The sequence below is a fragment of the Cavia porcellus genome, unplaced genomic scaffold (assembly GCF_034190915.1).
Source record: "Cavia porcellus strain 051 isolate PalLab524CR breed Dunkin Hartley unplaced genomic scaffold, mCavPor4.1 scaffold_28, whole genome shotgun sequence".
In the NCBI taxonomy this organism is placed as follows: Eukaryota; Metazoa; Chordata; class Mammalia; order Rodentia; family Caviidae; genus Cavia; species Cavia porcellus.
In genome coordinates this window covers 14,800,124-14,812,568 of record NW_026947511.1, presented here as the reverse complement: position 1 = coordinate 14,812,568, position 12,445 = coordinate 14,800,124, and the positions used below count along the sequence as shown (strand labels likewise).

Sequence of the window (12,445 nt, the reverse complement as noted above, 5' to 3'; positions counted from 1 at the left end):
CAGCCATTCATTTTGTTTTAACTTGTCTAAATATCCATGAGCTGTCTCACATTCTTTTTCCCTTCCCAAACTAGGGAAGGAGTAGACAGAACAGTGGGACTAATAATGAAGTATATAAAAAATATTTAATCAATTTCAATTTAAATCATTCTTCTAGGGTTGACTTTTTCTTTGGCGAATTTCTAAAACTAGATAATATCCTTTTATACCAATTCTTCTTCAGTTGTCATGAAACTGTAACACTTATTGTGTAAAAATACTTTTCTTTTTTAAGTGTTTCAGCCATCGCATACAATCTGACCAACATTGTGTGTTTATTACCTTCAAATCGTCAAACTATACAATTGATATTAGTATAGGAAATCCCTGTTAATCATCTATATTTTTATTGATGATTGTAGCATTATTAAATCACCAAATATGTGCATTTAATTTGACTGGTTGATTATTTTCATCATTTATGATTCTCAATATTTTATTTTAAAAAACAAGACATACTTGTTTTCTTAATACAAAGGTGGTCTACTTGCCTATGTTTGCTATATCTTTGTTCAATTACATTTTATTTACTGAAACTTTGCAGCCTTTCTTATAGACAAGTAGCAAGAGCTGTCTATTCTCTTTCCCCTGTTTTTGTGAATAAAAACATGCACACATCTTAGACAACTGTGCATGTTTTTATTCACAAAAACAGGGGAAAGAGAATAGTGTGTGCCATCCCTGAGATGGTAGATTCGAGTGTAACCTATTGCAACTACACAACCTTCTGGCAGAATGACTGCTCCTTTTTAAATAGAGGTTGTCCCAAATGCTAGGAAGAAACATACAGTGTTATATGTAAGTTTCAATGCAGAGACCTTGTGAAAGGTTTGATATATTCAAATGTACACACACAGTGATCAGTTTCATCCTCAGAAACATAAACACTACAAAATTATAAGAATTGATTGAGTTCTATTAACAACCTACTTTATACATTACTTACACTCTATAAACGAAAATAAAAATATGGTACATCATTTAAAGAGTTCTTAAATACAAAACACAAGCTGTGTAGACTTTTTTTTATTTCCTCATATTTATTAATAGTATATTAATTATGCATATATTTTATTGCTATACATTCATTTATGTGTGTGATTTCTGTCACTTATTTAGCTTTCTCTATCATGATAATAAATTAAGAGAGGTGATGTTTTAAAGGTATAGCATTTAAAGGTTACTAAATGTGGGGCAGGTCCCATGCATAGTTTTGAAGATTATGAACAAGTCTAAATGGATATATACAATATATATAATATACCATATGATAGATGTTATATATTAGGTATTATATCCATATACAATATGTAATATTATGCATAATATATTATATATAACATGTAATATATATATGGAGACAGAGAGACAGAGGGAGTTGTACACAGGCTCCAGAAGTTTTTCATACTAATAAATATCTGGAAGGTATTGGCCACCACTTAGAGCACCTCTTATAATTGTATGGGACAAAAGTAAATTATATTAATCTCATGGTATCTCAGTGCAATTAATATTAAAATACTTAGATAAGTTTTTGTCTTTTCCTAATGTATACATTTATTGGAAGGCTCTGTGTGTGCATATATTCTGCTAAATGATGTTACTCAGATATATTCAAATCTCTACTACAAAGAAATTACTGCAAAATAAAAATACTTAATGCATTTTCATTAATAATATAATCCTAAGATTAACCTACTTGTCCATGCTTTCTCATTCAATTTTATTTTACTTTACTTGTTTCTGTAATGCAAAATCAAAGAGCACTAATTAAAATGTTCTTATACATAATCCTATACTGGGACATCAGTTCACATTTATGCTATACTACATCACTGTTTGATAGGACTGTCTGTTTTCTATAGACTGTGTCTCTACTTAGCGAATGCTTTCTGATGCTTTATAAAATTCTTAGTTTAGGGGCCAGGAATTTAGATCACTGATGCAACAACTGTCTGGCAAGTCTGAGGTCCTGAGTTCAATTCTCAGTACCTATACCTCCAAAAAAAAATGAATAAAGAGATCATTAAAAAAACCTTTTTGCTTTTATTCTTTATGCTTTATGGATGCTTATGGTCATCCAAAAATACTTAGACTGTTGTTGCTGATCTTCGTTTCCCAATAATAATTTCATTTATATATGAGGAATACATTTAAGAAATCTATTGAATACACTGCTAATATATTCTTTGAGAAATATACAGAGTATGCATTAAGTAGAGTCTTCACAAAAATCATAAATATTAAGGTAATGCATTTTGATTAGCTATATTTAACTGTTTTACAATTCAAATATACTTTGAACATCACATGATATATGATAAATATACAGAATTTAATTTGTCAGTGTAAGACATTTTAAAAAACCAATTCACTGAGCTAACTATAGACAGGCATGATGTAAACTTAGACCTGTAATTTGTTGATTGAATATTTTGCCATACTAAAAATAAAAATGTAATACTGTTTGTTATATAGAGCCAATTTACAATATGCATGGACTTCTTAGGTTTAATTTATCCTAATTAAATTTATTTGTAACTAAACAATCAGATCTTACCATTCACTTGCAGTCATTCACAGACATACTCAGTATTGTGAAAAATCTGGCAACATGTAGGTCATACAAGGCTACTCCTCCACCTTGTTCTGGGTAATAGGACAATTGTCTATTTAAAAGTGCATTTAGTGCCTCATTTTTTCACATATTCTATATTTTGTTGTTGTTCTTGATGTTGGTAATGTTGGTATTTAAAACGTGCTCTGAGTGTAGTGTTGCTGTGCTTCGTAGCAATCCTAAGCTCTGATGTGCTTCTTAATGAATCCAAAATTTACATTATATGTCTTTAAGCAGAAACACATAAAACAAAGTTTTTATTGATCAATTGATTTAAAAAATGTTATAACTTGTTATAGCAGGAATCATTCTTATATTTCCCAAGGTTTCTAGGTTAGCTATTCATTAATTCAATGTTCACGGTGATTTTATTGAACTTAACTATTGCATATAATGACCTGGCAAGCTGTATTCATTTCAAAAAGTGAATACAGTAATTCTGTGGGGAAATACCATGAGTAAGATTAGTAAGGACAGATACTGTCCTTTTGAGGTACTTTTGTGACTTATGGAGGAATGCCACATAAAATATCTGGATAGCAAACTGAAAATGACACACTATTTACATTCTAATTTCTCTTAGTTTTTTTGAAAAAGAAAAAAATGTTAGACAAAATAAATTCAGTCTTTCAGATCAAATTGAAATCATCTCAACCATCTCAAATGGAAAAAAATGTTTAATTTTAAATTGTTTTTGATCAACACATAAAACACAAAATTGTGAATATTAATGATGTGTGTATCTCTAGTTATACAATATGTAAATATCTACACTTTCTATAGTGTGAGTACAATGTACATTGTACCATGTGCACAATATCTATAGTGTGTATAACAATGTGTAATGCTTAAGACAATAAAAGAGTTTAGTTCCTAAAAAGTTTGTCATTTTTAATGTGGAAAATCATTTTACTATTGGAATCATTTGGAAATTTTTATTTTCTTCCCTTTGATTTTTCTTTAACATTTGCTTTTGAATTTATTCATGTAGTGTATGTACTTCCCAGTAGCTGTTATAAAATCATTTGTGGAAAAAGTATGAATTAAAGCAATAAAACTCAAAAAATGCCAAAGCTGATCATAATTCTATGCATCAAAAATTCTTCAGAAAACCAAATTAATCATTTGTGGAAATGTTTAAAAATATATAACGTAGTTATCTCTATGCAGATATGCCCTGAAAACTGTGAATAATAAAATATAGGAGAACTCAGTTTCTAAAACATCTGTAGTATATTCCAGATCATACTAGAAGATCTGATTGTCAAGTACTTTTATCCCCCAGGTAATATTTGTAAATTTACAAATCATTCATTATTGACCTACGTATTCTGCAGTGAATATAATTAATGGACGGGCTGGATATTTAATTCAGCGGCATAAGCGCCTGCCTTGCGAGCGCGTGGTCGTGAGTTTGATCCCCAGTACCAATCCCAGGTACCGATAAAAAAGAAAAGAAAAGAATTAATGATGAGATTTTTGTATATTTGTACTAATATATACATTTGATAATATGTACACATAGATATGTTCATATTTGATAAGCACATACATAAAATCAATAAAACTAGGAGTAGAAATGTAATGTTTTTGAAAACCATTTTGTGTGTTCCTACTTTATTTATGTGAATACAGTGTAAATTTTCATTGGTATCTCTTGAAACCTTCCTTTTTTGTATAGAATACTTGAATCTTATTTTCGCTTAGATAAGCTTCTTATCTAAGCTTCATAGGATTTAAATTCTAAACTACTCCTCTTGTTAACCTTATAACTGTAATCATAAATGCACAGACAGTCTTTCTCTAGTAGTCTAATATCAGTCTTTACTGAAGTTTGTGGTGAAATATATTTTGGTAAAGACAGTACAAAATACAAGGTAAAGTTTATTTCAAAGGAGTATCTACTTACAAATGTGAGCTTGAGTTGTGAAAGGTGTATAACAGTGATGAAGGAAAACAGTAACTAATTTTTAAAAAATTGGAGAGCAATAGAACCATGAAGAAAGTCATCACTCTCCAAGTCTTTGAATTTACTGACACGTGTTTGGATTTGGAAAATAACATTGTAATAGGTAAAATCTTCCAAACCTTTTATTCTAACTTCTGTCATATAGTTATTTCTAGAAATTTAATCTTGAATAAAACTGGGAACAAAATGCTGATATTTACAGAATAGTATTTTTTTATATTCGCCTTGACTAATTGTTTTAAAAAACAATTTTCATTCCATTGCTTACATCAACTAATGTAGTTTCACTTACATTCTGAATTTCAAATTTCAAATGCCGGGTTAGTTCTTTTCTTTTCTTCCTCCATGTTTATAGTTAATATATATATAATATTTCATATTTAGCCCTGTTGAATTCATATAATTAAAGCATCATGAGGGCAGCTGTGAACCAATGCATAATTTAAAATTTCTAAAAGAAAATGAAGTTTTGTATAGTAAAAATGCAGCTAAATGGTTGATCAACAGTATCAGATCAAAATGTCACGATTTAAAAAGGTTAAAGAAGACAGAGAACACACCAGGATTTTGGTGGCTTACACTCTTCCCTTAGGTTCCCTGACCCTGCCAGTCCACAGCTGGTATCCCGGCTTATTCCAAGCATCTTGCCATGCACTGGGTCCCATCATGTCCTGCATCCCAACCTGCCCCATGGTAGAAAGGACGACATGCCCTGGTGTGGGTGGCCAGCAACAATGGCCAACCACAAACAGACTAAGGTTCCAGTGAGGATGGAGCAGCCAGTGAGTCACACACTGTAATTTTGTGAAGATTTTTAAAGGTGATAATTGGTAATTAAATGGAATATGATACTCTGATAAAAGGACAAAAATCAATTTTATAGAAGTTGACATAAAAAATACTAAATGGGTTAGCAGAATTAATTAAATAGGGGAAATTCTTTCTCTTTACCTACTGACAATATAGAGTGGATGTTTCTGTTAGAAAGTGATTGTTTCCTGGATTTCCAGACATCGATAGACCCTAGAATCTTTAGTATTCTGGAACGTGACCTGATTTCTACCTGAAGGTTTTATTATTTTCTTGCAAAATCACTTATGTTGCCTTTGGCAATACTATTTCAGGACACTGCTCTAAAATGAATATCTTGCATTATTATAATTATTCTACCCCTTGGGTAGACTGAAGGACACAGATACTTCTTTTTCAGAGTATCAATAGACAACATTGTTCAGTATATTTGCTTCATTGTGTTTTGCTTTATTTTTTAGTTAACAGTGTTAGTTGCATGACAACTCTTTTCTTTAGCCACAAGATCCTTGAATAAATAAGCTTTAAGATATTAGAGATCTGGAAACAATTTTATCCAATTATAAAATTTATTAATTTAAAATCATGAATCTGAAATGCATCACAGAAGTTATATAATCTATGTAGAGAAAGAGGAATATCTTACAATATCACTGATGTTTGAAATCCAAAAGTTTGCACTCACTGAAGTGTAGCTTAAAATGATTGTTTATATACAAAATTTCAGTTAGGTAGGGAAAGGTAAGTTCAAAGGATCTGGCATACAATACAGTGATTATAGCAAGTGATAATGTATTTCTGAAAATTACTGAATAAGAAAATTTTGTGTTCTCTGTATAAAAAATACAAGCAATGAGTTAATATATATGTTAATTAACTTGACTTAAACAGTCCCAAATATACCAGGATACATTGTATATAAGGAACATATAATTTTTATTTTTCAAATAAAGAATCCACAAAATCTTTACACAGTAACATAATAGTGGAGAATTGGTATATGAGAAACATGTCTTTTTTTTTTAACTAGGGATTTTATTATATACTATGTAGAAATATCAATTTAGAAACCATTTAATTAACTTATATTTCCTATTAGTCTTTTAATACTCTTAAAATTGTTATTAACATCATGTCTTCTCATTTCATTCTCATTTTCTTAACTTTGCCACTTTCTCACCTTCTAAGAGGGCCGGGTCTTTAAACACCCAGTTTCTCTGGTACTCATGATTCATTTCTTTAACTATAGTTATTTTCTCCTTGTTACAACAGATTTGCAAAATTTTGTTGGTGGACTAATTGGTAGAGATTAATCGATTCAAGGTTTAATTTTTTAAAATCTATTTACAACCTAAATTCAAGAGATATAAAATCAAATATTAAAGGATCTAGTAACTTTAGCTCCGTATTTTCTTCTGGCAAGATTATCTTGGGCTGACAGCACCTAACAATCTGAGAAGACACATGCTCCCCACCTGTCACCGTGCCTCTTAGGCTAGCTTCTCACTTTTTACCACTTCGTAAATCTTCATAGACATTTGAGTTTGTAGAACCTAAAAATATAGCTGAAATTTTTCTTCTTTACTCTTAAATTATGAAATAACCTCTCATTCAGTAATTACAGAAATGAATCTCAGCACACAACTTTAATGTCTCTGACCTATTAAAGTACAGAGCTTATGTTTCTTTCAAAAAATGTATTAACTGAAATATCACAGATTGTAGACGTGTAAAATAGAATCACTAGAGACAGGGGTACTGACTTGAGTGGGGAGGCTGTGTCAGGATATATAGGAGTGATGATGCTTAATTGAGTTGCAACTTAACTGATGAGTTAGGTACCAGATAAGGCCTGAGGACTGGGAGGGAGAAATGCCAAAAATGACTTTGGATGTCAAATCATACTGTGAAATGACCTGTAGGTAAAGGTACGTAGCAGTGACTTTTGGAGGGTGACTACTAAGAAAGCTAATCATAAAAACCAAAATGCCAAGTTTTCTTCTTGTTGTTGTTCTTTTAATTAAAATAAAAAGATGTGGCTGTTTTTTCCATTCCTGTGATAAGATTGTTTTCCACTCAATCAGCATAAGAAGTACTGAAGAACTTGTAACTTTCTCCTTTGAGAAATGGGGTTTTTCGTTTTTCTCCACTTTTATTTTGCAAATCTTATGTATAATTAGCAATTAGGATTTTGTAGTTGTCTCTAAAATGGTGCTTGACTTTTGACATAAACTTCCTTCAGTCAGTTAAAATCTAGCTTATGTAACAATGCATCAAGACCTTTAAGGAGAACAACAGATACACATTTTCTGACAGGTGCTAAGATCCTAATGGTTATAAATTGGTCCAAATGTGCTATTTCTGGAATCTTTCTATTTCATTACCCAATGCGAAGACCATGAAGTTAGAAGTTTTGGATATTATTAGATCTCTTATATATGGTTTCCTAGTTTTATTTGAAATGTTTCTATGTTTGTTGACAGCTGACTGCTTCCCTTCTTTGGGTAGTAAAGGACTGATTTTTGTGCCCAAAACACTTGATGTTTAGTTGATGAAATGAAAACTGAGCTTTTTTTGTTTGTTTGTTGTTTGTTTTACTTTCTTTTTAGCTTACTCCAGTTGGCACCACGATATTTACAGGATTTTCAGGAGACAATGGAGCTACTGACATAGATGATGGCCCAAACGGACAGATAGAGTATGTTATCCAGTACAACCCAGAAGATCCGGTATGTAAATAGCAATGCACAAAGATATTTTACTGTGGGTAATAAATGCTTTATTCTGGTGAATGCTATTCTACTATTCTGGCTAATGTAATCAGCTTAATAATAATACCATTTAATAATAATACCAAATAATAATACTTAATAATAATACCAAAGTTTTCTCAAAGTTGATTTATATAATGCCATATTTTAGAATTATTTTAGCAGTACTTGTATGTAAGAATTTAAAATGTGTCACAGGTATAATGTATGATGACTTATACATTTCTGTTATGTTTGTCAACTACTAATCACCAAATAAATCATGAGAGATACGCATTTTAATGAATCATCGCAAACAGCGTAAGTAATATGAAGCATATGCTGGTGTGGAATTTGTGAGTGGATACTAACACCATCACAATGGAATTGATGCATCCCACAAACACACAGGTACATCTCTGCTGTTGAGAAGCCTTGAACACGGCAGCTGTGATATGGATAAAACTAAAATTTAGAGTGAAGTAGGAGGTAGAGTCACTAGGCTTAAACTAGTCTTTGTTTGAATTACACTATTGTATTTATGTGTTGGTTTTTAGACTATGAAATCTTTTCTTCCAGTAAATTATAACACCAGACACAGTCAGAAATAGTTAATTGAAACTCTAGCTGACATCATGCTTCCTGCCTACCTTTTTTTTCCCACTGAAACAGTTTCTCAAATTATCATTAGCTTCTCAAGACAGGGTAAAAAACCACTTTTTTCAGTGCGCATTCATTCTTATTCCATGTGTCTGTATTTAATATTTGGAATAAAAAGGTGCTGAGATTAACATCATATCTTTATTTTTACCTTTATATTTCTTATCCTGTGTAAGCTTTAAACAAATTTTAAAAAACATATAAATGTAGAAAAGTTATGTTGTGTACATAGAAAAGAACTCAAATGAAATATATTAATTTATTGTGAGAATTACATGCATCTTGTTTTATTGTTACAAGAATTAATGGCAACATCTCTGTTGCTCTGGAGAAGTTTGCCTGGTGTTACCCTGCTGCTTATTTGTGAAGTCCATTTTAAGAGGAGCAAAGTCTGCAGTATTTCTCTTCTGGGTTCTATTGAAATAGTCATCGTACTTCTGTTTAAAATTGCCAAAGGAATAATAATGAAAAACAAAAGCCCATGGGCAGAGCAGTATCAAGAGAAGGGTTTAGACTTTTCAATTTTGGCTTTTGTTTACGTTTTCCTGGAAGGATACATCTCAGTATTTTTGCAGTTAGAGACAGTTATGTCACTGAGTTGGTGACATGATGAGAATATGATACCTAAAAGTGTGAAGGTTATCAGGAAACAAAATGAGAATGAATACAGAAAGAGAAGCAGAAAAAGAGCACGAGAAAGCCTTTTCTTGAACAGTAGAAAAGATACCTGATTGTATATTTTATTTCTGAACTATTAGCTTTGCTCTTGTTATTTTTCTTAAAAATTAATTGTGCATTTCAGCCATGTTTCTAGCTTAGATTTTAGGATATTTAAAAGTAATTATAAAGTGGTCATTTTCTAATCTTAATCTTCAAGCTGTATCATTGAAATGAATAAGTGAGATTTATCAGTCGATATAGTTCATGGAAGTACTTGTTTAAATAACAAAGCTTTCTAATATTTAGATATAATTGAGACAATATATATATATATATATTTTAAACACACATACACACAAATCTGTATTTATATTTGTATCTATATCTATATATATATATCTATATCTATCTATCTATATATATATATATATCTATATCTATCTATCTATATATATATATATGGAGAGAGAAAGAGTGATAGAGTAAGCTATCTTTTCTGAAAGCTTTTTTTTTAGTACCAAGAATCAAACTCATGACTCTGTGCTTGCCAGGCAGGTGCTTATGCACTGAGCTAAATCCCCAGCTCACTGTCTTTTAAAAGTTTTATTCGGCTAAATTCTTTATTAGCTGTTCAATATTCATTTCTGAATGCTTCCATTTTTCAGAGATTTGGGAGCTTTTCCTACTTATTGAATGGATAACTCAGCCATGTTACAGCTTCAAAGTTACAAAAGATAATAATAAGTTTTAGTAACAATGCCAGTGTAGCATAAATAAAGAAGTTCTCTAAGTATGGCCTTACTTCAGTGAGCACCACAAAAACACTAACATAAAAACAAGCACATCACCAGTGCCGAGTATGTTGTTAGGAAGAGGAGATTAATCAAGGCACATTTTTAGGTGGAGAATCCATCGTTAACTATACTAAAATTATAGCTTAAACTTTAGCACTATCTTTTTCTCTTGTAAAATGTGAAAGAAATGTATGTTGAATTTTGTTTTTCCCACTCAATTTTTTATAACGTTGTTCATATTAACAACACCATAATATTCTTCTAGTTTTTTTTTTTTCTTAATAACAAAACTCCATGTGTAATAATAAGTGACTTAACCTGAACATATGTTCCTCTCTAGTTTAGGTAATCAGTATCATCATTTATTTCAAATTAATTTAATCCGATGTAATAAACCATGGAAAATGTAGATTAGTCTATTTTATTTAAGACTATTTGCTCATTACTTCAAGTCACAAATTATTTTAACTAAATTTTGAACCAATATCTAAAAATTATGAAATATCACATTTGAACCTAGATTTATTTCCTATCATAGAAATGTATCTGCACTGATCTTGATTTTCAAACAATCTGCCACTATCAGTCTATCTCCATCCTGAGAAACATACATATCCACTGGCATCAGTTACTTTGTTCATTCTCATCATCTGTAGCTAAGCTCAAAGGTACCAACTGTTTTAGAGCATTGAGAAGTGCTTGTGTTGAGTTTTCCCCTTCCCTTTAATCAGTATTTTAATGAGAGAATTCAGTGGAAATTTAATCATCTTTCTAGCATGTGATGTGTCATTTTTCTCTGACTGCTTTGAAAATTTTCATTTGATCTTTGGTGCTTAGCACCTTGACTTTCACATATCAAGCTGTACTCTTACAATTATCTTTTCACATTTTTATCTTACTGAGATACTTGAATATTCAAATATTTACTTTGCATTGGTTAAATTAAATGTTTTCATCTATTTTTGTTTAATATTTTATGTCCAATTGCCTGACTTTTCTCTCTGCATTTTTTCTTTTTGAGACTCCAAGTACAGGAACTTAGGCATTTTGATGTTGTTCTACAGGCTTCTGGGAAACTTTTAAAACTCAGTTTTATCTTTTTAGTACTAACTAAATAGTTTATATTATCCTGTGATCCATGTGACAACCTTCATTGTCATCCCATTCTGTTAAACTTATTAATAGTCATTATTTTTGTTTTTGTTTTTCAATTTCAGGTATTATATTCTTTGAGTCTTAAATTATTCATATTTTTATAGATTAAGTCTTTGTACAAATGACTTTCTTAGATTAATTACACTATATTTTTACACGTTTAGCACAAGATATACAAACTTTTTAAATAGCCTTCTGAATATCCTTTTCTGATTGTTATATCATTTTTTCCTTTGACTTTTATTTTAAAGAGGGATGATATTTTCTTGATCATGATATGTAGTTGTTTGGGTCTCTGTCCCAGATACTGTGAATGCTATGCTGTAGAGATATTTTTTGTTCATATTTTATTCCTTTGAGAAGTATTACTTTTTTTGTTGTTGTTATTTGCTTTTCCTTTTATAGACAAGTTGGTTAAACTCAAAGTGAAAACCTTTTCTCCTAAGTGTAGCTCAACTCTCCGTTCCATTTCCTAGTTGATCTGTTTGATTTTCCCCTTAAAATTATAGCTAATAGAATAACTAGAGATTTGACATATTATATTAGTGGACATTTTCCCTTTCTAATTTTATGTTTTCTGTTACCCATCTCCTCATGTTTCATCAGCTTCTGCTTCCTAAAGCCTTTCTGTTGAATGTTTAGACTCTAAAGATTATTCTTTCGAACAAAATTTTAAATGTTTCAAGATGATTCTGAATTCAGCATTTCCTTTGGCTAATTGCCATAAAACAAGAAACTCATATATATACTCTCCTTTTTCAAAGGTGCCCTATAATTAACAGCATATCTATTTTGGCTCTTTCCACGAATATCAGATGCTTTTGCTGGTCTTTGTTTTTGGTTGATTTTTATATTTTCTTTTGAGCTTATCAGTATTGTTTGTAGAATGATAAGGTCAACTAGGAGTTATTCAGATAGAAGCAAAACAATTATCTCCCAATCAGTTTCTTCAACATATTGTTAGAAGACTAGTAATACTTTTTATTTTACT

The 12,445-nt window shown here is 30.7% G+C and overlaps 1 protein-coding gene across 3 annotated transcripts in view; it reads left to right on the top strand.

Moving 5' to 3' along the window:
• Pcdh15 (protocadherin related 15) overlaps positions 1-12,445 on the top strand; it is a 1,472,709-nt gene that overhangs the window by 1,049,930 nt on the left and 410,334 nt on the right. For all 3 annotated transcript variants that reach the window (XM_063239515.1, XM_063239513.1, XM_063239514.1), the window contains one exon: positions 8,045-8,164. In XM_063239515.1, coding sequence (XP_063095585.1) covers positions 8,045-8,164 — 120 coding nt within the window. The remainder of the gene's footprint in view (positions 1-8,044; positions 8,165-12,445) is intronic.